The 27,410-nt window shown below is 37.7% G+C and overlaps 1 protein-coding gene and 1 pseudogene across 3 annotated transcripts in view; one reads left to right on the top strand and one right to left on the bottom strand.

The window, feature by feature from the left end:
- The window catches only part of VPS13B (vacuolar protein sorting 13 homolog B), a 763,389-nt gene extending 739,920 nt beyond the window's left edge, over nt 1-23,469 (bottom strand). Inside the window, exons 1-3 of one of the 3 annotated variants that reach the window (XM_065903113.1) lie at nt 23,336-23,469; nt 22,708-22,888; nt 3,913-4,056 (exon numbers count right to left, since the gene is read on the bottom strand). In XM_065903113.1, the coding sequence (XP_065759185.1) occupies nt 3,913-4,056; nt 22,708-22,854 (291 nt within the window). In that variant the 5' untranslated portion in view covers nt 22,855-22,888; nt 23,336-23,469. The remainder of the gene's footprint in view (nt 1-3,912; nt 4,057-22,707; nt 22,889-23,335) is intronic. The other 2 variants (XM_065903114.1, XM_065903112.1) reach the window with 2 other exon arrangements.
- On the top strand, nt 16,378-16,773 carry LOC136144665 (ATP synthase subunit g, mitochondrial pseudogene; annotated as a pseudogene).
- Nucleotides 23,470-27,410: the final 3,941 nt, after the last annotated feature.

Raw genomic sequence — 27,410 nt, 5'->3', positions numbered from 1 at the left:
CTAAAACCTAAAAAGCACTAGCTGAATTCATGAGGTCTCCACTCTTATGATTTTCGAAGGCCCTACCTCTTAATATACCACTGTCTTTAGGGATTAGGATGTCAACACATGAATTTTGAGGGGACATTCAAACCATAGCAGCAGTCAACCAGATTAATCTAGCTTCAGATAAGAGAATCAGAGTGTTAAGAAAAAAAAAGACATGGAAATATTGTTAATAGCCTTACCAAAACTTCCTCTTACTTAATAGTGCACAGGCTTCAAGGACAGGATATGATACTCCTCTATTCTCTTAGCAACTATCTAAGCCAATAACCAATTTCCACTGCATCAAAACATTCAAGTAAAGAGAACAGGCAAGATTGCTCTGTAACTCCAAGCACTAACCAGGATTTAAAAGCACATACATTAACCAAAATCCTAGTTCTTTATCTTGTTTTAAATGGCATCTTAAAGTTTTGATTTAGGTTCAAAAGATTTTTTTTTTTCTTTTAGGAATAGCAAGTATCACTTACATAAACAGCCTTGCAAATGGTTACATTTAATAGGTCAAAAGATTTGATATTTTACTTTCTAGGTGGCACAAAGAGCAGAATAAAGAAGTACTTTAAAAACAGACTACTCAAAAAAAAAAATAGACTTCTTGCTTTAGACTGAAGGAGGTTTTTTTTTTATTATAAACACAATGAACAGAGAAAGCATACACAATTAAATAAAACAACTATGCAGCAAGTCTTGTCCTATTTTAGAGATGAGGTCCACAGAAGATAAACAAGAATATGCAAAAGAAGAGGAGCATATAGTTCAATGTAAATTACTGGTAAGGTTTTCAACCTTCAGCTGTATGCTGGTTCCATAAGTATTTTTTAGACTAGACTAGAGTGGACAAAGATAGCTAAATAAACAAACAAATCAGACCTGGATCACTACTGATGATGTGTCATGAATCAAATTCTGTGTCTTGAGTCCAAAACAGAAAAATAAAAACAGTTCAAATCTGCAGGATCTAAAGGTGAGTATAACTAACACAGACCTGTCTCTCAGAGTGAATGGCAAATAATGCTAAGTGAAATATCAATATATTAAAATAATTCAGAGTGAACATCAAGATGACTTAACCTAACACACAACTTAGTCAACTTCGCATCAAAAAAAAAAACTCTATTATTAAAAATGATCACAGAGACATGTTAAGGCAGTATAACTATCACTGGAGTCACAATTATAAATCTTTTTTCCTAAGTAGTTTGCATGGATTATATACCTTGCAAGGCTTTTCAGTGCACTGACAGGTTAAAATAAAATCAACAAATGTTAGAATTTAATTGAACTTTACAAATTGCACATGCCTTTTTGTCAAGAAATTTAGCAATATTTTTATACTGATTTCTAAATAAACCTTAGATTTCTTTCAAATTTTATTTTATTACTTTCTCATACATTAATAGTATTTTCAGCAGATTCATATCTGTAACTCTAAAAGACCCCTTCAATTTACCTACTATCCCATGTTAATTTTATTTAGAAAGTAAGTCTCTTCATTATGCATTTGTAATAATTAGAAATAATATAAATCAAATATGGGATTACTTAATTTTACTAGTACATATATGATTTTTTAACTTAATTTCCTATTATACTAATCAAAGCTTAAAATAGGAAAATAAACTATTTTAAAATGTTCCCTCTATAATAATTTCACTTTTAACACCAGGGACTTCCCTGGTGGTCCAGTGGTTAAGATTCTTTGTGTTTCCACTGCAGATGGCTGGAGTTCGATCCCTGGTTGGGAAACTAAGATCCTGCATACTTCAAGGCACAGTAAAAAAAAATAATAATTCTAATCACCAGCATAAACTGAAGCACAACTCTCCAGGGGTGTACACTGCTGAATAATTTGTTCAAATGTCAACTGCAATTTTCAAAACTCCTTTCAAGCTCAAAATTTTAAACATCTGTAAAAAATACTTGTTTTGAGAGTGGTTTACACTCATGACACTTGACCTTTTGCTGTACACACCACAAAATTCAAGTATCAAATACCACACAAGCAGGAAATCTGATCATTCATGCAGTAGCCATATGCATGGTCCAATATCAAATATTAGTTCTAGGTTACGCTAAGTCATGTGTTACAAATCTTTTACTGAAACCTCTATAATTAGTTGTAATTTGCCTCTTTTAAAATGTGTTTCTTACGGGACATCTGGCCTTGAAAGTTCCACCTTCCCACTGAAAAAATACTTAAGTGTCTGGATTTTTTTTCCACTGAAACACTGCAGGGGTGGTATAACCAAGTCCAGACTTCTTAAAAAAATTAAATTTCAAGAACATGATGATTAAGAACCATTTAAGTATTACTAAATATAAAATGTAAAATAAAACTTTGTTGCCCATAACTATCTACAGATTTCCAAATCAATCTCATATATCTAAAGTTTACAAAATAAATTTTAATGAGAGTACAACACTGATACACTCATTTTCAAGAATTACATTAGTTAAGTTAAACTGGAAAATAAAGGTTCAGAATTAGAGATTTCACAAAAAGAAAAAAAGTTTGAGCACAGTGAGTTCATATGACACTCAAAGTTATCTACTTCAAGTAGGAAATGATCTTTCAATTTACAAACAGTCTTAAGTCATTTCACAGATATTAAAATTCAACAATACTCATCAATTCACTTGGTTCTGGAAAGCCTTAAAACTGAAAATTAAATATGGGCTAAGGAGTAAGTAATGAAAATGAAAGACTAAGACACTACTTTTAAGCAGAATAAAAGTGGAAAAATCCATCACAACATGCTGCTGTCCAGACCTGCTTGCTTCCTAAATTAGAAAATTTTTCATACAAACTCCTTAAAATCAGTATTATATCTTAACAACAACAACAAAAAAACACAAATGAAATGTAACATGGGTCAGAGAAGAAGTAAGTTCAAAACATCAGTTTCTAATGATAAAATTTCAAAGATATAGTGAAATTTGGTATGAAGGTAAATTCAATATATTTTCATCTTCTCAAAATATAACTTCAGAACTTTTCATCTCATTTAGAAATGTCATGTAATGAAATAAAAATCATACAGATCCTCTGAAACTTCAAAAACCTTCACCTAAAAATTGAACACAATCAGGTCTCATTTCTTATAGGTAATAAGCAATAAGCATAATCCCTACTAAAGTTCTGACTAGATTAAGTAAGCTTAATATGAAAATAACTGCTAGGATGTTTTATCCAAATTTAAGAAAACCCTTTTGCAATTAATTATGTTACTTTCATAGGTATGGTAAAAAAAGAAATTAAATGTGGAACTTCCCTGGTGACTGAGTCTGCCTTCCAGTACAGGGGACGTATGTTCAATCCCTGATAGGGGAACTAAGACCCACATGCCACAGGACAACTAAGCCCACGTGGAACAACTACTGAGCCTGCAACAAAGACCCAGTGAAGAAAGAAACAAAAAAGTGTATAAGCTAAGATTTGTTTATGTAAAAGCTGGCATATTCCAAAAGTTAAAGAAATAACAATTACTAATAAACATTAGTCGGGGCTTCTCTGGTGGCTCAGTGGTAAAGAATCTGCCTGCCAACGCAAGAGACACAGTTTCGACCTCTGATCCAATAAGATCCCATAGGCAGCTAAGCAACTAAGCTCACATACCACAAATACTGAGCCTGAGCTCTAGAGCCCAGGAGCTGCAACTACTAGAGGTCACATACCCTAGAGCCTGGGCTCCACAACAAGAGAAGCCCATCATGATGAGAAGCCTGTTCACCACAACTAGAGAGTAGCCCCGGCTCGCCACAACTAGAGAAAGCTGACTCACACCAATGAAGACCCAGAACAGCCCCCAAAAACAAAGTATTTTAATTGGTTAACATAAATAACTAGGTTCAATAATTTCTTACCTGTATTCCATCTTTAAGTTTCAAAATGCATTCCATTGTATTGATGGTAATTACCACTGGTTCTGAACCCAGTTTTGTCCATGGTACATGGATCCTCAGTTCGTGAATATGTCCACTTAAAAAAGTGAATGGTAATTTCAATTCCTTAAAACACAAAACATTAAATAAAATTTAGTAACAGCTTAATATTCTTTTTTCATTCTAATATCCAAAATACTTTCTGAAAAGAGAAACAAAATTTCCAACACAAAAATATTCTAGGGAGGGTGGGATGAACTGAGAGAGTAGCAGTGACATACATATACTACCATCTGTAAGACAGCTAGCGAGTGGGGAGCAACTGTACAGCCCGGAACTAGGCTCGGCGCTCTGTGATGACCTGGAGGGGTGGGGTGGGGGAAGATGCGGTGGGGTGGCAGGGAAACTCCAGACAGAGGATAAAGATATATACCTAGAGTTGGGTTACACTGTTGTATAGCAGAAACCAACACAACATTATAAAGCAATTATCCTCCAATTTAAAAAAATATAAAAAGCAATAAATTTCATCATATAACAAAAAAGAATTAGGGGAATTACTATTCATCAAAAAACAGCATCAAGCTCAACATCACTCATTATCAGAGAAATGCAAATCAAAACCACAACGAGGTACCATTACACACCAATCAGGATGGCTGCTATCCAAAAGTCTACAAGCAATAAATGCTGGAGAGGGTGTGGAAAAAAAGGAACCCTCCCACACTGTTGTTGGGAATGCAAACTAGTACAGCCACTATGGAAAACAGTGTGGAGATTTCTTAAAAAAAAAAAAAAAACTGGAAATAGAACTGCCATATGACCCAGCAATCCCATTTCTGGGCATACACACAAAGGAAATCAGATCTGAAAGAGACGCGTGCACCTCAATGTTCATCGCAGCACTGTTTATAATATCCAGGACATGGAAGCAACCTAGATGCCCATCAGCAGACGAATGGATAAGGAAGTTGTGGTATATATACACCATGGAATATTACTCAGCCATTAAAAACAATTCATTTGAATCAGTTCTAATGAGATGGATGAAACTGGAGCCCATTATACAGAGTGAAGTAAGCCAGAAAGATAAAGACCAATACAGTATACTAAGACATATATATGAAATTTAGAAAGATGGTAATGATAACCCTATATGCAAAACAGAAAAAGAGACACAGATGTACAGAACAGACTTTTGGACTCTATGGGAGAAGGCGAGGATGGGATGTTTCGAGAGAACAGCATCGAAACATGCATATTATCTAGGGTGAAACAGATCACCAGCCCAGGTTGGATGCATGAGACAAGTGCTCGGGGCTGGTGCACTGGGAAGACCCAGAGGGGTCAGGTGGAGAGGGAGGTGGGAGGGGGGATCAAGATGGGGAATACATGTAACTCCATGGCTGATTCATGTCAACGTATGGCAAAAAGCACTACAGTATTGTCAAGTAATTAGCCTCCAACTAATAAAAATAAATGGAAAATAAAAAGAAAATTAATGGAAAAAAAAAAGCAGCATCAAATAACTTGCTAAATTATATAGTTACTGATGAGCCACAAAAACTTATTGTGCAAGTTACATTTAATAAGGCACTTAACCTGTCAAGGCCTCTGTTTCTTATTTTGCTAAATGGAAATGGTAACAGAACAGGATTTTAAGGCAAGATGAAAGAGGGGAACAGAATTAAAGACAGGAGAATGACCTGACAAAATAAACACTGATTAACTTTGAAAAAAAAGTATTGAACTTTACCTAAAGATTATACCTAGAAACTATATGATCATAAATTTTAAATGTTTTATAACTGTTTCATTATTTAAAAGGTTAGAAATGAAAACACAAAGGTTACCACAACCACTTTAAACTAAATTGTTTCACCTTCAGATAAAATGTTATAAACCAACAAAAAAAAGGAATAATAAATTGCATTTAGACTGTATTTCAGTCACACTACTGTAACTCTATTTGTGAAAGTTAAAAAAATAATAAGCTGTTCCTTCATCCAAGAAGTGTCCACCTTGGTTTAGCAACACAGCAACAATGTAGCTAAACATACATATACAGACAGTACGGCAAAATGGTTAAGACCAATAAATCTGGAGCCAGCACAAGTGGATTTAATCCTACACCTGCTACTTACTAGCACAATGACAAGAGGCAACTTATACTACATCTCTGCATCTCAGTTTCTTTATCTGTAAAACTGGATAATAGTAGTGTGTTTAGGGATTAAATCAATAAATTTACATAAAGTGCTTAGGACACTGTCTTCCTCAAAGGCCATCAATATAAAGATACTACCTATTTATTACTACAAATGTATAAGCCTCTTTTATGTCTTCAACAAGCTTATTGAAGAGCAGAATACTAAAAATCTATTGATATTTCTACTATTCTAACAGAATGTCACAATTTTTTTTTAACAGTTCTCAATATTGCATTAGTTTTAAAGCTGTGGTAATTTCTTCAAGCACTGATCAATGGGAGAGATTATATTTTGATCAGTGTCTATAATGAATACCATGTTAATGAGCACTTACTGGGTACCAGGCACTGTTTTAAGTACTTTACTTGCATGCAATATTTAATCTTTGTAAGAACCCCAAAAAGTAAATACTATTATACCCACTTTATAGATTTGAATGAGTTATTTTTAGAAGTTATTTGACCTTTCTATGCCTTAAAAAAAATTTTGAGGCACAGAAAGGTCAAATAACTTTCAAAAATAACTCATCTTAGAGAGACATGATTGAAAACTGGAAATTATGCCAGAGCCCTTGCTCTTAACAAAACTACACTTCATCTAACTTCCTTTACGAGCAACGAGTACACTTCCATTGGTTATACATTCATTTGGATAATGTTTCAATGACATTTCCAAAATCTGAGGCACAGAAAGGTCAAATAACTTTCAAAAATAACTCATCTTGGAGAGCCATGACTCAAAACTGGAAACTATTATGCTAGAACCCTTGCTCTTAACAAAACTACACTACATCTAACTTCCTTTATGAGCAACGAGTACATTTCCATTGGTTATACATTCATTTGGATGTTTCAATGACATTTCCATCTCTACCCCTGAGTTGTATAACGATACATTTGTGAAATGGCTACCAAAACTTGCAATCTATGGAAAAAAAATGGATTTTCTTAGAAGTTAAAAGACACCTAAACCAAACTCAAAACCTTGTTATCACCAGAATACTACTAATCCTATCTGAATGACTAACTGAACGCTATTCACAAGGGACAATATTCCATATTAAAACATGGAATTTTGAAATACATGGCCCATGCTGGTAATCCAACTGAAGTTCACTTATTAATCAACTCACTATAAGCAAGATCATCTCCATTTCCTCATCTCAGAGTTGCTGTGATAAATAAATGGGAACATTTATGCCTTATAAAAGGCAAAAGAAAATGCTGACTGTTAAAATAAGTGGGTCATCCTAAGGTAGCCAAAAGAAATGATTTTCTTTTCACTCTTTTTCATTCTTAAAATATACTATACAACTTAAAAATATTTTATTTACTTGGAACTACTCAGGAAAACAGTGTATCCCTAAAACAGAATATGGCTGCACAAAGGAACTGAATAGCTCTCATAAATCACATTGTAGAAAGGCTATTACAAAATATCCTCACAGGGAAAAAAGGGATACTTTAAAAATGAATAACAGGACACAAAAGCAAAAAGAGATAAATAGGACTATATCAAACCTAAACACCTCCAGAAAGCAAAGAAAACACTCAGCAAAACAGAAAGGCAATCACATGGGAGAAACAGAAACTATGTATCTGCTAAGGGTTTAAAATCTAGACAATGTAAAGAACTACAACTCAACAACAACAAAAAATCCAATTTTAAAAGTGGGATATTGACTTGAATAGCAATTTTCAAAAGAACACATACCAAAAAAAAAAGAAGAACACATACAAAAGGCCAACAAAGAGGAAAAAATGCTCACCATCATTACTCAGACAAATACAAATCCCACCTGGTGATTCAGTGGCAAAGAATCCGCCTGCCAATGCAGGAGATGTCACAGGCCAAGGAGCAACTACACCCACGTGCTACAACTACTGAAGCCCATGTGCCCTGAACCCTGCGCTCTGCAACAAGAAAAGCTACTGCAATGAGAAGGCTGTGCCCTACTACTACAGAGTAGCCTCCACTCGCCCCAACTAGAGAAAAGCCTGCCGAGCAACAAAGACCCAGCAAAGGCAAAAATAAAACAAATAAATAAAGTTATTAAAAAAAAAAAAAAACCCACAATGGCAGATTTCCCTGGTGGCCCAATGGTTAAAACTCTGCCTGGTCCAAGTGGACTCCGCATGCTGCAGTGAAACTAAGCCCAGGCACCACAACTACAGAGCACGTGTGCTGCAAAGAGAAAAGCCGCCCCAGTGAGGAGCCCACGCTGCAGCCAGAGCAGCCTCCGCTGCTCCCGCCTCAACTAGAGAAAGCAGCATTCAGCAACCAAGACCCACCACAGCCAGAAATCAATTAAAAACCATAATGACATATCATCTCACATCTGACAGCAGGGCCCCATCAAAAAAAAAAGAAACACAAGAACAAAAACAAACCAAAAAAAAACCCACCACCACAGAAAGTAACGTGTGGTAAGTATATAAAGAATGTATAACCCTTGTGCGCTGTTGCTGCAAAGGTAAAATGGTACAACCACTATAGAGAACAGTATGGAGATTATTCAAACAATGAAAAACAGTCACCATATAATCCAGCAATCTCAGTTCTCAGTACACACTAAAAAGAAACCGAAAGCAGGATCTTGAAAACATACTTCTACAACCATACTTTTGCAGCATTATTCACAACAGTCAAGAGGTTACTACAACCTGATGTCCACTGAAAGGTAAGGATAAAGAAAATGTGGAATATACATACGATGAAGTATTACTTAAGTCTTTAAAAAGGAAATGGTTATATCCTACAACATATAATGAACCTCAAGGACATCGTGCAAAGTTAAATAAGCCAGTCACAAAAAGACAAATATTATCTAACTTCACTTACGAAAGGTACCTAAAGTAGTTAAATTCTTAGACACAGAAGTAGAACAGTGGTGGCCAGGGAGAGAGAGAAAAGGGAAGCAGTAGTTTCGTGGGTACAAAGCTTAAGTTTTAGAAGATGGAAAGTTATAGAAATCTGTTGAACAATAATGTATATATAATTAACATGACCGCTCACTTAAAAATGGTTAAGATGGTAAATTTTATGCTATATCCACTTTTACCACAAAATAAAAATAAATTTAAAACAGGACTTCAAGAATTCTAAGTTAGAAGGCTGGCAAATTCTCTCCCCAAAAAGCAGTGAAAAACTGGGCAAAGTTATTTAAAAAAAAAGAAAGAAAAAAACAGAAATCTAAGGGGCAATGAGGGAAAGCTACCCTGAAGTCATGATACCAGTTGGTGCAAGAAACACAACAGCAGACCAGCCAGAAAATTAACAAAGTAATCCAGAGAACAAGAAAGCCAAGGATGGTTTTGCTACGACCCCATTATTCCTGGTAACCTGGAAAGCTGTGTGTATGGGCCAGGTTTTGCTTACTTGGGCAACACTGGAGAGACCCTTAATAATCTACTCATCCACAGCTAACCAAGAAGCCTTGTAAACAGAGTTAAGTAAAAATATGGATCAGATCTGTAAACTCCTTTGAAAGCATATCTAGTACATGTGTATGTCTCATACCAAAGAGTAGAAGTCTTAGTAGTTCAAAAGTTTTAACAACCTCTAGCCAATCACTGGCAGATGACTCAGTTACAGTGACCCAGGAGTAATCCCTAGAAAACCAAGCCTAAAAACAGAAAGAATGGACAGAGGAAAAAAGAAAACTGAGCAGTCATCAGAGATCACATACTGCAAGGGAAAATAGACACCACAAACTTAGCCCAGGCAAGTCACTAAACAAACAAGCCAACAACAACAACAAATATCCCCAGAGGCAAGAAATTAGAACGCAGAGTTGCTACAGTATATTATGCAAAATGTTTAGTTTTCAACTAAACATTGTGAAACATGAAAAGTTTACAAAAGTAGTTAATAGAAACTATCTTTGAAGATGCTCAAATGCAGTATTTAAAACATCGTAAATATGTTCATTATAAATATGTTAAATAATTAAAGAATTACATGACAATGATTCATTGAATAGAAAATATCAAGAATGAGATATAAATTACAAAAAAGAAGCGAATGGAAATTCTGGAGTTGAAAAGAACAATAAACGAAACTGGAACTTCCTTGGTGATTCAGTGGTTAAGAATCCACCCTGCAATGCAAGGAACTCAGGTTCGATCCCTGGTCGGGAAACTAACCCCATGCCCAACTATTGAGCCCCCCACCACAATGTTAGAACCTTTGTGCCGCAACAAAAGATTCCACGTGCCTCACCAACAAAACCAAATGAAAAAATTTCTTACAAGTACAATAAATAAACTTAAAAATTCACTGAGAGAGTTCAACATCAGATTTGAGCTGGCAGAAAAAGAATCAGCAAATTCACACCCAGACATATCAAAACAAAAATTTTGAACATCTGGAACAAAAAGAAAACCTTAAAGGTAGAAACAGAAAATCAACATGTTACATACAAGAAAATTCTTCGTAGGTTCAGTTCAGTTGCTCAGTCATGTCCCACTCTTTGCGACCCCATGAACCGCAGCATGCCACACCTCCCTATTACCAACTCCTGGAGTTCACCCAAACTCATATCCACTGAGTCGGTGATGCCATCCAACCATCTCATCCTCTGTTGTCCCCTTCTCCTCCTGCCCTCAATCTTTCCCAGCATCAGGGCCTTTTCCAATGAGTCAGTTCTTTGTATCAGGTGGCCAAAATATTGAAGTTTCACCTTCAACATCAGTCCTTCCAATGAACACCCAGGACTGATCTCCTTTAGGATGGACTGGTTGGATCTCCTTGCAGTCCAAGGGACTCTCAAGAGTCTTCTCCAACACCACAGTTCAAAAGCATCAATTCTTCAGTGCTCAGCTTTCTTTATAGTCCAACTCTCACATCCATACATGACCGCTGGAAAAACCATAGGCTTGACTAGACGGACCTTTGTTGACAAAGTAATGTCTCTGTTTTTCAATATACTGTCTAGGTTGGTCATAACTTCCCTTCCAAGAAGTAAGCGTCTTTTCATTTCATGGCTGCAATCACCATCTGCAGTGATTTTGGAGCCCAAAAAAATAAAGTCAGCCACTGTTTCCCCATCTATTTGCCATGGAGTGATGGGACCAGATGTCATGATCTTTGTTTACTGAATGTTGAACTAAGCCAACTTTATCACTCTCCTCTTTCACTTTCAAGACGCTCTTTAGTTCTTCTTCACTTTCTGCCAGAAGGGTGGTGTCATCTGCATCTCTGAGGTTATTGATATTTCTCCCAGCAATCTTGATTCCAGCTTGTGCTTCCTCCAGCCCAGCGTTTCTCATGATGTACTCTGCATATAAATTAAATAAGCAGCGTGACAATATACAGCTTTGATGTACTCCTTTTCCTATCTGGAACCAGCCTGTTGTTCCATGTCCAGTTCTAACTGTTGCTTCCTGACCTGCATACAGGTTTCTCAAGAAGCAGGTCAGATGGTCTGGTATTCCCATCTCTTTCAGGATTTTCCACAGTTTATTGTGATCCACACAGTCAAAGGCTTTGGCATAGTCAATACAGCAGAAATAGATGTTTTTCTGGAACTCTCTTGCTTTTTCGATGATCCAGCTGATGTTGGCAATTTGATCTCTGGTTCCTCTGCCTTTTCTAAAACCAGCTTGAACATCTGGAAGTTCACAGTTCACGTACTGCTGAAGCCTGACTTGGAGAATTTTGAGCATTACTTTACTAGCATGTGAGATGAATGCAAGTGTGAAATAGTTTGAACATTCTTTGGCATTGCCTTTCTTTGGGATTGGAATGAAAACTGACCTTTTCCAGTGCTGTGGCCACTGTTGAGTTTTCCAAATTTGCTGACATATTGAGTGCAGCACTTTCACAGCATCATCTTTTAGGATTTGAAAGAGCTCAACTGGAATTCCATCACCTCCACTAGCTTTGTTCGTAGTGATGCTTCTTAAGGCTCACTTGACTTCACATGCCAGGATGTCTGGCTCTAGGTGAGTGATCACACCATTGTGATTATCTGGATCGTGAAGATCTTTTTTGCACAGTTCTTCTGTGTATTCTTGCCACCTCTTCTTAATATCTTCTGCTTCTGTTAGGTCCATACCATTTCTGTCCTTTACTGAGCCCATCTTTGCATGAAATGTTCCCTTGGTATCTCTAATTTTCTTGAAGAGATCTCTAGTATTTCCATTCTATTGTCTTCCTCTATTTCTGTGCATTGATGGCTGAGGAAGGCTTTCTTATCTCTCCTTGCTATTCTCTGAAACTGCATTCAAATGGATATATCTTTCCTTTTCTCCTTTGCTTTTCACTTTTCTTCTTTTCACAGTTATTTCTAAGTCCTCCTCAGACAGTCATTTTTCTTTCTTGAATTTCTTTTTCTTGGGGATGGTCTTGGTCCCTGTCTCCTGTACAATGTCACGAACTTCCATCCATAGTTCATCAGGCACTCTGGCTATCAGATCTAGTCCCTTAAATCTATTTCTCACTTCCACTGTATAATCATAAGGGATCTAGGTTAAAAGCTAACTTCTCATTACAAACAATAAAGGCAAGAAGGCAGATACATGACATATTTAAATAACAAATGAAAACTAACTCTCAATCCAAAATCTTTTATCTAGCAAAAACTAACCTTCAAAAATGAAGGAATACCCAAATCAAGTTTCAGGTAATTCTCAGTAACAGAATACTGGAAGTTCTTCAGGTCAAAAGGAAGTAATGTAACTCCAACCCATGCAACGAGTACTAATAAAAGTATTTCTATAGATGATTATTAAAAGACAGCATAAATGTATTATTACTTCTTTTTCTTCTGATTCAAAAGGCAGTAACAGGGACTTCCCTAGGAGACCAGTGGTTAAGACTCCATCTACCAATGCAGGGGATATGGATTCCATCCTTGGTTAGGGAACTAAGATCCCACATGCTGGGGGTCAGGGAGGAGGGCGCAACTAAGACCTAGTGCCACAATGGAGAAACCCACACACCGCAACTAGAGAAGCCCATGCACAGCAACGAATAGCCCAAGTGCCACAAGACTTGATGCAGCAAGTCATTTCCTTTAAACAAACCAAAAAAGGGCAATTACTAGGCTTCCCTGGTGGTACAGTAGTTAAGAATATGCCTGTCAATGCAGGTGACAAGGGTTTGATCCCTGATCTGGGATGATCCCACATGACCGAGGGCAACTAAGCCCGTGTGCTGCAACTACTGAGACCGCACACTACAACTACTGAGGCCGGAACTAGACCTCTAGAGCCTGTGCTGCTACAAGAGGAGCCACTGCAATGAGAAGACCGTGCACCACAATGAAGAACAGCCTCCACTCCTGGTAACTAGAGAGAGCCCAAGTGCAGCAACAAGGACCCAGAGGAGCCAAAAAAATTTTTAAAAACAGCAATTACAAAAAATAATTTAATACTGATATTAGGTTTATAACATAGAGATGCAATATATATATATAGAAATACCACCACAAGGAGGGAGAAGAAATGAAGCTATAGTGGAGAAATTTCTTTATTTTGATGGAATAAAGTTAGCATTAATCTCAAATTAGCATGCTGGGAGGGATTGGGGGCAGGAGGAGAAGGGGACAACAGAGGATGAGATGGCTGGATGGCATCACCGACTCAAAGGACATGAGTTTGCATAAACTCTGCGAGTTGGTGATGGACAGGAGGCCTGGCGTGCTGCAATTCATGGGGTCGCAAAGAGTTGGACACGACTGAGCTACTGAACTGAACTGAAGTGAGCATTAACCTTAAATTAAAGAAGGTAGCAAAGGATTATGAGAGAAACAAAAAAGACATGAAACACAAAGAAAATAGCAAAATGGTAGAAACAAATCCAATCATGAACAGAGAGAGAATGGATTAAATATTTCAATCAAAAGGCAAAGGCTGTCAGACTGGGTTTGTAAAAACTAGTAAGATTCAACTATATACTCTCAAGAAGAAACATACTTTAGATTTGAAAACACAAATAGACTACAAATGACAAGTGTTTTTCATTTTAATGTATCATTTTTCTATATACATAAGGACAACAGATTGGTGGTTACCAGAGGCAAAAGGTGATAAGTGAACAAAATGGGTAAAAGTAGTCAAAAGACACAAGTTTCCAGTTACAAAATTTTAAAAGTCCTCAGATATAACGTATAGCATAGTGAGTTAATAATACTGTACAGCATATTCAAAAGGTGCAAGGAGTAAATTTTAATAGTTCTCATCACAAGAAAACAAAATTTTAAACTATGGATGGTGACAGATGTTACCTGGGCTTACTGTGGTGACCATTTCGCAACACACACAAATCATTACACACCTGGCACTACATGTCTATTATACCATAATAAAAAAATAATAATAAACAAGATCCCAGGAAGCCATGTGATCCAGTTTCTTGCTTGAATACATCAAATCACCATTTTTTTTGGCTATCTAGGGAAATAGTATTCTATTTTAGGCATATAGAGAATTGTAATTTCTACTATCTTAATTTCCTGCTGCATTTTCCCGTTTTTCATATGACTGTTCTCCAATGCAAGTAAGTATTAGGAACAATTAAAAACAGTTCAACCCTCAAGACTTCCCTGGGATTAAGACTTTGCATTTCCACTGCAGGGAAAGTGAGTCCTGACCCTTGATCTGGAAACTTATTCTCCATGCTTCGGGACTGGGCCAAAAAAACAAATAAGTTTATCTCAGTCATCGGTTGAAAATACTATTAAGCAGATGAAATTTTAAAGAGTTTTTGAAGCCAAATAACATTCCAGTAAAACATTCAAAAGTATGTCACCAGGCTTCAAGAAATACAACACAAGGCATAAGTGGTAAAATAGTTTAAAATGCAATGTACAGAGGGGGAAAAACAAAAGATGCTTCATGCAACCAGTAACCATAAGAGAGGTAGATTAATTACACTACTGTTTTGTTTTTTAGTTTCCAAGACATGTCTGACTCTTCTGAGATCCCATGGACTATGGTCTGCCAGGCTCCTCTATCTATGGGATTTCCCAGGCAAGAATACTGGAGTGGGTTGCATTTCCTTCACCAGGGGCTCTTCCTGACCCAGGAATCAAACCAGCATCTTCTGCACTGGCAGGTGGATTCTTTACCACTGAGCCATCAGGGAAGCCCAAATACACTATTATCAGAAAAAAATTGATATTAAGAAAAAAAACTTACTAAAGATAACATGGGACATTTAAGGATGATAGAAAGGTCAATTCAAGAAGAAAGTATATATAAAACAGAATATTTACAAAACAGAAACAGACTCACAGATTTTGGAAAAAAACTATAGTTACTGAAGGGGAAACATGGGGGTAGGAATAAATTAGGAGTTTGGGGTTAAAATAAACACAATATTATATATAAAACAGATAACCAACAAGAACCTACTATATAGCACAGGGAACTCTACCCAATATTCTGTAATAACTTACATGAGTTAAAAAGTCTAAAAAAGAATGAATATACGTATAACTGAATCACTTTGCTATATACCTGACACTAATACAACATTGTAAATAAACTATACACCAATAAATATTTATAACAGAAAATATAAAACATATATGAGCAAAGAAATAAAGCCCAAAATATATAAAAAGTGAAAAAAGAAATAATCCAACACTAATCCCCTTCATGGATCACAGCCTTGCTGTGGTAAAGTGGCTTGCATAACTCAATGAACCTATGAGCCATGCCATGCAGGGCCATCCAAGACAGATGGGTCGTAGTGGAGAGTTCTGACAAAACATGGTCTACTGGCTGAGGGAATGGTAAACCACTCCAGTATTCTGATCATGAGAACTCCATGAATGAAAGTCATTCAGTCATGTCTGACTATTTGTGACCCAATGGACTGCAGCCCACCAGGCTCCTCTCTCCATGGGAAATCCCAGGCAAATATACTAGAATGGGTTGCCATGCCCTTTTCCAGGGGATCTTCCCAACGCAAGGATTGAACCTGGGTCTCCTGCACACAGGCATATTCTTTACCATATGACCTACCAGGAAAGCCCCATAACCACATAAACGGTATGTAAAGGCAAAAAGATACGACACCAGAAGATGAGCCCCGTAGGTTGGAAGGTGTCCATTATACTACTGGGGAAGGCAGAGAATAATTACTAGTAGCTCCAGAAAGAATGAAGCAGCTCGGCCAAAACAAAAACAACACTTTGTTGTGGAAGTGTCTGGTGGTGAAGCTAACGTCCGAAGTTGTAAAGAATAATACTGCACAGCTGGGGCAACAGGCTCTCCGTCCTAGGACCATGGCCCAGTTTGTCCATAACCTCACGGAGGAGGTCCCAGCACTGGTCAACGCTGCTGTGACCTACTCAAAGACTCGATTGGCCACGTTTGGGTATTACACCAAGGTTGAGCTGATTCCTCCAACCCCTGCTGAGATCCCTACAGCAATTCAGAGCTTGAAAAAAATTATCAACAGTGCTAAAACCAGTAGCTTCAAACAGCTCACTGTTAAGGAAGCTCTACTGAATGGTTTAGTGGCCACTGAGGTGTGGATGTGGTTTTATGTTGGCGAGATCATAGCCAAGCATGGCATCATTGGCTATGATGTTTGAAGACCAATTTTTAATATGTGATTATATTTGCTTTATTATTCAAGTGTTCTTGGACCATGTGTGAGCAGACTACTATTTGAATAAAATAAGACAATGTGTCAGAAAAAAAAAAAAAAGAATAATACTGCATAGGAACCTGGAATGTTAGTTGCATGGATCAAGGTAAACTGGACATGGTCAAACAGGAGATGGCCAAGAGTAAACATCAACATCTTAAGAATCAATGAACTAAAATGGATAGGAATGGGCGAATTTAATTCAGATGACAATTATATCTACTACTGTGGGAAAGAATCCCTTAGAAGAAATCACATAGTCTTCATAGTCTTGAACAAAAGAGTCTGAAATGCAGTACATGGGTGCAATGTCAAAAACAACAGAGGAATGGCAGAGGAAACAGAGATCAAATTGCTAGTGTTCACTAGAGCACAGAGAAAGCAAGGGAATTCCAGAAAAACATCTACTTCTGCTGCACTGACCATGAAAGGCTCTGACTGTGTAGATGACAACAAACTGGAAAGTTCTGTACGAGATGGAAACGCCAGACCACACTACTTGTCTCCTGAGAAACCTGCATGCGGGTCAAGAAGCAACAGTTAGAACTTCACGAAACAACTGACGGACTCAAAATCGGGAAGTGAGTACGTCAAGCTCACTGTGTTGTCACCCTGCTTATTAACTTACATGCAGAGTACATCATGAGAAATGTCGGGCTGGATGAATCACAAGCTGGAATCAATATTGCTGGGAGAAATAACCTCACATATGCAGATGATACTACCATAATGGCAGAAAGTGAAGAGGAACTAAAGGAGCCTTTTGATGAAGGTGAAAAAAGAGTGAAAAAACTGACTTAAAACTCAATATTCAAGAAACTAAGGTCATGGCATCTGGTCCCATCCCTCCATGGCAACTAGAAGGGGAAAAAGTAGAAGCGGTGACAGATTTTATTTTCTTGGGCTCCAAAAATCATTGCAGATGGTGACTGCAGCCATGAAATTAAAAGATGCTCGCTCGCTCCTTGGAAGAAAAGCTACAACAAACCTAAACACAGTATTAAAAAGCTCAGACGTACTTTGTTGACAAAGGTCTATCTAGTCAAAGCTATGGTTTTTCCAGTAGTCATGTAAAGACATGAGAGTTTGACCATAAAGAAGGCTGAACGCCAAAGAATTGATACTTTCGAACTGCTGTACTGGAGAAGACTCCTGAGAGTCCCTTGGACTACAAGGAGACCAAACCAGTCAATTCTAAAAGAAATCAACCTTGAATATTCATTGGAAGGATTGGATTGATGCTGAAGCTCCAACACTTTGGTCACCTAATGTGAAGAGGTGACTCACTGGAAAAGACCCTGATGCTGGGAAAGACTGAAGGCAAAAGGAGAAGAGGGTAGCAGAGGATGAGATGGTTAGATAGCAATACTGGCTCAATGGACATGAATCTGAGCATATTCCAAGAGACAATGACAGACAGGGAAGCTGGCGCGCTGCAGTCCATGAGGTCACTAAGAGTCAGACACCACTTAGCAACTGAACAATGACAACACTAATCATGGAAACTTGCATACCTCACTTTGCAACAATGAAAAACAGAAAGAAAAATCAACAAATATAGAGAAGACCTGAAAAATACTGTCAATCAATTTTGACCTGAAAGCTATAAAACATTCCATCCAACAACTGCAAAAATACACTGCTATTTCAAGGAAAATCAGAAAACATTTGAACTGAATGAAAATGAAAACACAATACACCAAAATGTACAGGATACAGCCAACTAAAGAAACTTATAGCTGTAAATGCCTATAGTAGAAAAGGAGAAATATCTTCAACCAATAACCGAGGCTTCTACCTGAAGACAGCAGAAAAACAAACTAAATAAGCTAACCCAAACTGAACAAACAAAAACAAGGATCACAAAACCAAATAAAGGCAGGAGAAAATGGGGGTACATGCAGTTAAACTACTGTAAGATTATAAGAGAAAATGGTAAGAATGTTATAATAATTTAAGGTAGATGCTAGTAAGTCAAATATCCATTTTGTGATCTTTATAAAAACTTATTTCTGTTGCTTCTCTGATCAAAAAGACTTTAAGGCAAGAAGAATTACTAGACTGAAAGAGGGACACATTTCAGAATAATTTTTTAAGTGTATTCAAAAATAAGAGCCTCTTGATGAAAGTGAAAAAGGAGAGAGAAAAAGCATTCAGAAAACTAAGATCAAGGCATCCAGTCCCATCACTTCACGGCAAATAGATGGGGAAACAATGGAAACAGTGACAGACTTTATTTTGGGGGGCTCCAAAGTCACTGCAGATGGTGACTGCAGCCATGAAATTAAAAGATACTTGCTCCTTGGAAGAAAAGCTATGACCAACCTAGACAGCATATTAAAAAGCAGAGACATTACTTTGCCAACAAAGGTCCGTCTAATTAAAGCTATGGTTTTTCCAGTAGACATGTATGGATGTGAGAGCTGGACTGTAAAGAAAGCTGAGCGCAGAAAAATTGATGCTTTTGAACTGTGGTGTTGGAGAAGACTCTTGAGAGTCCCTTGGACTGCAAGGAGATCCAACAAGTCCACCCTAAAGGAGATCAGTGCTGGGCATTCATTGGAAGAACTGATGTGTTGAAGCTGAGACTCCAATACTTTGGCCACCTGATGCAAAGAACTGACTCATTGGAAAAGACCCTGATGCTGGGAAAGATTGAAGGTGGGAGGAGAAGGGGACAACAAAGGATGAGATGGCTGGACGGCATCACCGACTTGATGGACATGAGTTTGAGTAAGCTCCGGGATTTGGTGATGGACAGGGAGGCCTGGCGTGCTACAGACCATGTGGTCGCAGAGTCAGACACGACTAAGTAACTGAACTAAACTGAAAAATAAGGTATCAAAATACTATACCTGTGTGTACTTAACAATGTAACTTCAAGACATATAAAGTGAATGTTCACAAAAGGGAAGTAGACAAATTCAAAATCATAGTTGGAGGTGTTAACCATTAAGATATCTCTCTTTGTAATTAATAGAATAAGCAGACAAGGAAAATCTTAATGGATTTATAAGATTTGAAGAACTCAAGTAGCCAATTTGAAGCAACTGACATTTATGGAAGAAAAAGGTGACAACTATAGGATACATATCTCTCATCAATTACACATGAAACATTTCCAAAAAAATTCATGACCACGTACTGAGTCAAATTATAATGGATCAAAATCACAGAGAATATACTAAACACTTGGAATTAAATTAGAAATCAATAACAGAAAGATATCCAGCTATTCCCTAAATGTCTGAAAATTAAGCAACACACTTCTAAGTAACCCATAAATAACCACATGCAAAAACATACAAACTTGGATACTTGTATCATATGCAAAAATTAACTCAAAGTGATCAAAGACCTACCGTGAGAGCTAAAACTATAAAAAACTCTTAGAAGAAAACATAGGGTGAAAGCTTCATGACACTGGATTTGGCAATGATTTCTTAGATATAACACCAAAAGCCCAGGCATCAAAAGAAAAAATTGTAAGTTGGACTTTGTCAAAATTTAAAACTTTAGCAGACGAATGGATAAGGAAGCTGTGGTACAAATACACCATGGAATATTACTCAGCCATTAAAAAGAATTCATTTGAATCAGTTCTAATGAGATGGATGAAACTGGAGCCCATTATACAGAGTGAAGTAAGCCAGAAAGATAAAGACCATTACAGTATACTAACACATATATATGGAATTTAGAAAGATGGTAACGATAACCCTATATGCAAAACGGAAAAAGAGACACAGAAGTGCAGAACAGACTTTTGGACTCTGTGGGAGAAGGCGAGGGTGGGATGCTTCGAGAGAACAGCATCGAAACATATATATTACCTAGGGTGAAACAGATCACCAGCCCAGGTTGGATGCATGAGACAAGTGCTCGGGCCTGGTGCACTGGGAAGACCCAGACGGATCGGGTAGAGTGGGAGGTGGGAGGGGGGGATCGAGATGGGGAATAATGTAAATCCATGGCTGATTCATGTCAATGTATGACAAAAACCACTAAATATTGTAAAGTAATTCGCCTCCAACTAATTTTTAAAAAATGGGGAAAAAAAAGAAAAAAAAATTTTAAACTTTAGTTCTTCAAAGGACACTATCAATAGAGTCAAAAGTCAACCCACAGTGGGCAATAACACTTGCAAATCATATCTGATATGGGACTGATACCCAAAATATATAAATAATTCCTACAACTCAGTAACAAATACAAAAAAATTTTAAATGAGCAAAGGACTTGAACAGACATTTCACCAAAAAAAGATATACAAACAGTCCATAGTACATGGAAAGGCTAAAAATAACAAACTCATTATATAACAGCAAAAAGGTGAAGTAACTGTAATTCCCACACATTACTGGTGAGAATGTAAAGTTGGGAAGATCCCCTACTGGTGAGAATGTAAAGTTGGGAAGATCCCCTACTGGTGAGAATGTAAAGTTGGGAAGATCCCCTGGAGAAGCAAATGACAACCCACTCCAGTATTCTTGTCTGGAGAATCCCATGGACAAAGGAGCCTGGCAGGCTACAGTCCATGGTGTTGCAAGAGTAGGATGCAACTTAGTATAAGTAAACCACCACCACCACCACCACACTAGAAAACTATTTGGCAGTATCCATTAAAAGTTAAACATATGCCTGCCTTCTAAGGGAAATAAACACCTATGTCCAATACAAGTATGTTCACAAGAGCTTTCTTCATAAAAGCCAAAAGTAGAAAAAAAATCCAAATGTATATCAAAAGGAAATACAGAAAACAGGTAAAATGAATCTTTATACAATGGAATACAACAAGGCAATACAAAGAATAAACTATCCTTCATGCAACAACCTGAGTCAATTTTAGCCTCAATGTTAACAAAAGAATTCAAACACAAGTGATTCCCATTTATTTAAGTTTCAAGAAGAGGTTCAAGAAACGTGTGTGTTGACACAAATCAGAACAGCAATCACCTGTCTTAGGGGCGGAGCTACTAATTACAAAGAAGCAAGGAGAGCTTTTTTTGAGTGCCGGAAATATTTTATTTCTCCATCTGGACAGTGGTTACAAAGATGTCACCAATATGCAAAAAGTAAGCTTATGCTTAGGATTTCTGCTCACTAAAAAACAATGAAAATATTCAGATAATCAATCTTGGAGAGGACAGAGAAGAAACCAAGAATATTATTTCTCAGTGTTAACTCTAGATTATTCAACAATAGAGAAAGCAGTGGGATATAACCAAAAATTATTAATAACATCACCATAGGTGTGAACTCCCTTATCTCCTAAAAAGCAGTTGGTCTCTGACTCAAGTTTCCAGAGATAACTCGTGTATTCTCAAGGCTAATAGAATTACCCGACATATGTTAATAATAAATGTACTAAGTGACCTAATAAATACATAAACTTTGAAGTTACAGTTAATTCACATCAGACCGTTCTCACGTTAAAAAGAAAATTTAAAAAGTGATTAAGAAAAAACTTTTCAATTATGCTGGCATTTTCGATCTTTATCTGTCTACTCAATATTCTGAGGATTCCGTGGGTACTGTCATCTTTCCTAAGAAGAGAACTTTCCTCAAGATCTGACCTTGTTGTCTTCAGGACCCTTCATTCCCCAAAAGGGAAAAAGGGAATATAATATTTTCCAGCATAATTTAGAATCCTAGCAGTGTAAATTAGCATATTCGGTAATGTTTAAGAACTGAGTAAAATGGAGGAAGAATTCTGACAAGAACAATGAAATTGTTTTTCTGTTGCGGCAACTTGGGGGATTACGATTCTAACAATCCATCACTAGCAACAAACCGTAAAAGAAAAAAATTTTGAAAAGGAGAATCTCTAGTTTCAAGATAGCTCTAAATACATCAGCAGAAAAATGAAGGTTTTAAAGCATAAAATCAAAGTGCAGGAAAGACCAGATTACTTCTAAATAGGCTGAAAATGTTTCCAATCCGTGACAACTTCACCGCTTACCTGCTCCAGCACATCCAATTTTAACTCCAGCTTGCTGAGAACCACATCTCCACCCCATAGCGAAAGCTGTAGATCTGACGGCTTTAAGTTCTTGATGTAGCGATTCACATAGCTCATTAAAATGGGAGTCACATACGACTCCAGCATCCTTTAAAGTACACAGGAGTCACAAAGTCAGAAGCTGAAAGGAGGTAAAACAGAAATATGAGAGGGAATTAAGTCTGTGGTGCATTTCCTGAGGAAAAAAAGCATTTCTCAGGAAGGGTTGTAGAGGCCGAAAAGCAAGAGCCCCACCCCCCCTCCCCCTCCACCACCACAGCGGCCGCTCGCCTTCTCCCAGAAGCAGAGAAAACTCAAGTGGGCTCTACAGCAGCGCCTTCCTCATTAGAACAACTCCCCTCAACCCGCCCGGCGAGCAGCGGGGGGAGGAGGCGGTGGTGACCTGAAGAAAGCTGGTCTCGGCAGTGGGAACTGAAGAGAACCGGGCTCGCCTTCGGCCGCGGCAGTCCTTTAGCCAGCCCAGCCACCCTGGGAGGCCCTTGGCCCCCGGAACCCGGCCGCATGTAACGCCGCGAAACCAGGCCGGCTTCCCGCCTCTACCCGTCTTGCGCCCTCGGCTGACACTCACGCCCGAGAGTACCGCGGCGTCTCCTCCACCTCCCGGTACCTGGCACCCGCCTCCGGAGGCGGCGCAGCGCCCGTACCGCGCCACTTCCGGGTGCGCCGCGCTCGGTGCGCGGAATGAACTGTTCCTCCCCCGCCCGGACTCGACTCCGAGGCAGGACCGGGGTTCTCACTCTAGACCCAGTGCAGTGCGTCTTCTGGGAGGGTACCCCCTCGCGCTCGCTCGGCCAGCCCACGCCTCCACTCCGACCTCGCTGTAGCTCGGACCAAGCTCTAGGAAGTGCGCGGGGGAGGTGGGCGGACCCGTAAAGTGGAGACACCGGAGACCCGGAAGTGGAGCTGCGGGAAGACAGCCGCTTAGGTGGAGATGGATTCCGAATGAGGAAGCGCAGAGGGCCAGAGGTCCAACGAGGAGGAAGAAAGCGGGTCGTGGTCTTGAAAGCCCCCAAATCCAAGTGGTTTTCGTTTCTCTCTGGAAACTGAAGGGCTGACGAGAACTTGGGTTCGGTAGGCAGAGCAGTAGCAATAAGACTGCTTGCTGGTGAGGAAGGGGGTGAATTTAGATCGAAAGGTTTTTTTGCCGGAGGTAAGGAGAAATGGAAGGACTTAAGGTGTGGTGTAGGGGACAGCGTTTTGTCCAAAGGTGTAGACCAGCTTTCGCGTACTTTTTAATACTTTAGCGAAGAAGTGGTTATGCTTACATTTATGCGGGGTAAGAATAAAGAGAAAATCGTGGCGGTGTATTGGGCTGCACCTGATACTTGGCAACTGCATAAAAAGGGGTATGAAGAGCAGAAGGAAGAAATGAGACTATGGAAGAAAATGAGACTTAAGAGAAAGCGAAAAGAAATAGCTGAGAGAGAATGAATTCAGAGAGTCGGTGCTGGTTATATTGGGCTGAAATGAATGTATAAAATACTACCTTTCCTTCTAGTGCCTTGAAAGCTGAACAAGGCAACAAACTCAAACACGTAACACCTGGTAAACAGCCAACCAAATACTGGGCTTAAAGGGATAGCATAGGACATGCTACCTAATTTTTGACCGGTGTTTACTACTTTTGGTAACTTCTGAAGACACCTACTACTGCATATTGAAAGCAGACTTAAACCTTATAAAGTAATTAAAATATCCATCCATGTTGTCGTTGCATTTAATTGAAAAGACTTTGTAAATACTTTCCTAAAAAACTCTACTGAAAGTCAAGTTTTCTTGAAAGTTTCAGAAACGGCAGTAGGAAAGAGGCACAAGTGAGGATGCCAAGGTGTTTAGATCTGTTTTGTTAATGAAAATAAGGAACTAAGTTTCAAAAAGAAAGAACGGGGGAGGGGGAGGGGGGTTGAAGAAGGGGAAAAAAGAGGTAGCTAATGGCTAATTCAGAGCAACTGTCCTCTCACAAAAAGCCTTAACGAATAACCCAAGTAACTTGGATCTTATTAAAGCCTAATAAATCAGTCAAGTAAATTATCCAAGTAATATCTTAGTTATCTGCTTCACTTGAAAAGTGAACGGGTTGAAGCCATGACTCAGAAGTTTTAATATAAATGGTTCAACTAATTGTATGAAACCCCTAGTACTAGAGCTCCAAGCCTTCTTATTTTTCTAAGGAAAGAAAAAGGGCCTAGTCTTATTTGTGTGGCAATTTAACAAATAAGACCTGTATTAAGATAAATTAGCCAGATATTTTTAATAGATTTTTACTGTGCTGTATAAAAATAATATCTGATCATGGAATACTAAACATTTTTTGTTTTATTAGGCCATTTTTCTCTTGGAGCCAACAAAAGAAAATTGCCAAATTCCTGCCTTGGAAAAATTACTTAGGCACTGATTTTTTTCCTTTGATTTTAAGAATCAAAAAATAGTGGTTTTCAACCTGTTCTGCTGTGCCCTGTTTTATAAGCAGTGGAGATACATTTCATTCCTTTTCACTAATATGTTTCCGTAATTGCTGTTTTTTTGTCAAATAAACAGCCCTTCCCAGATCTCCTACTGTTATGTTTTTTTATTGAGAGATATTCCCTCCCTAAAAAAATATTTTTAATTCTTAATAAGCCTTTGAGGCAGGATGGCTATATAGGCAGTAGTTCTCCAGGGTGAGGTGAAATTTTTTGCTTTTTTAATTAACTTTATTTTTTTAGAGCAATTACAGGTTCATGAAAAAATTGAGCTGAAAATACAGAGTTACCATATAATCTCTGCCCCCACAACATAAAACCTTCTTCATTATTGACATCCCCCACCAGGTGACATTGATGAATCTACATTGACATACCATTATAACTCAACATCTATAGTTTACATTAGGGTTCACTCTTGTACTTCCTATGGATGTTGTATACTAGTAAAAACTCCTTACCGAAGAGGAGTTTAGCAATATCCCACAGAGTTGAAAACGAGTTTACTCTAGCACTTCCACTTATAAGTAATGCAGTGAAAGACTTGCATATATGAACAAAAAGACAAGATTTAACAGTATTTTACAGCAACATTTGTAGTAGTAAAACAGTGCAAACAATTGAAATATCAACAGGAAAAATGTATATTCATATAATCAAATATTATTAATGATGAAAATAGAGCTATGACTTTAAAATGTTTTATTCAAAAAAAAAGTTTTATTCAGTTAGAAATATAGTTTACACTATGACTCAGCTTATATATAAAAAGAAAGAGAACTTTCACAAACCTATACTTAAAAATTGAGTACATGTGGTGCATTCTATTTTCTTTGTTATTCTGTTTCTTTTTTCTAAAATAGTTCATGACCTACCAAATTAATATGACCTACCCATGGTTTGCAACTTGGTCTACCAAAAAAAACTGAACAAAGTTATATATTTACCAACATCTGAGAAATAAAACATAGAGAAAATAACAAATATAGCATATCACATATATAATATATATACATATACATAGATGTGGCATTCCAAGAAGTATATGGCTATATATTATGATAGCTACATATATATTGAGTTAGCCAAAAAGTTTCTTTGGGTTTTAAGTAAAAATGAAAGAAAGCAATTATCCTTCAATAAAAAAATGGAAAAAAAAATAAAAGATACATTTTTCATTTTCACCATGAACTTTATTGAACAATGTACTCCGTTTTGCTTCACTATCTGCCATTTTTCAGGCAACTTCATAATTTCATCTTCCCAAAACTGTCTATCCTTTTGAACAAAAAAACTGTTCTTTTGGCAATACCTCTGGCAATCTTCCAGGGAAATGAAATTTTATCCATTAAAGGAATTTTGTAAAAACTGAAAAAAATGGAAATCTAAAGGTGCAATGTCTGGTGAATACAATGGATGAATCAGAACTTCCCAGGCAACTTTTTACCTGGTCATCAAAGAAACATACATTGTTGGGGTATTCTGATGGAAGATTATGTGTTTTCTGCAGAATAATTCCAGACGCTTTTTGTCAAGTGTTGCCTTCAGTTGGTCTAATTGTGAGTAGTACTTGTTGGAATTAATCCAGACACTTAATAGAGGACAACCTTCCAATCCCACCATATACACATCACCTTCTTTGAATGAAGGTCGGGGTTTTGGTGTGGTTGGTGCTAATTCATTTTGCTTGCCCCACAATCTCCTCCATTCCACGTGATTGTACAGTATCCACTTATCATCACCCGTCACAATTTGTTTTAAAAATGGAACATTTTTGTTACACTTAAGTACAGAACTGCATGCAGAAATATAATCAAGAAGGTTCTTTTCATTTAACTTATGTGGAACCCAAAAATCAAAGTGATGAACATAACCAGGCTGGTGCACTTGATCTGAATATTTGAGTATGTCTCTGTGTGGTGTAACATTGATTGTTCACAATTAATGTCTGGACTCGATCGCTATCAATTTCAACCATTCTACATGGTCTACCTGACTGTGGAGCATCGTCCAGCTAGATATTTCCAGCACAAAACTTCACAAACTTTATTTTTTTGCTGCTAAAAGCTTTATTGTTTCCATTTGGTCCAAGGCTTGGAAGAGGGCTCCAGAGTGTTAAAAAGCTGCCTACTGTCACCAAAGACAGACTTCAGTCAGAAGCCCTAACATTAGGGGGTCTCC

The sequence above is a fragment of the Muntiacus reevesi genome, chromosome 12 (genome assembly GCF_963930625.1).
Source record: "Muntiacus reevesi chromosome 12, mMunRee1.1, whole genome shotgun sequence".
Taxonomy (NCBI): Eukaryota; Metazoa; Chordata; class Mammalia; order Artiodactyla; family Cervidae; genus Muntiacus; species Muntiacus reevesi.
Note: the sequence above shows the minus strand (reverse complement) of the source record. Positions and strands in the feature narration are given on the sequence as shown.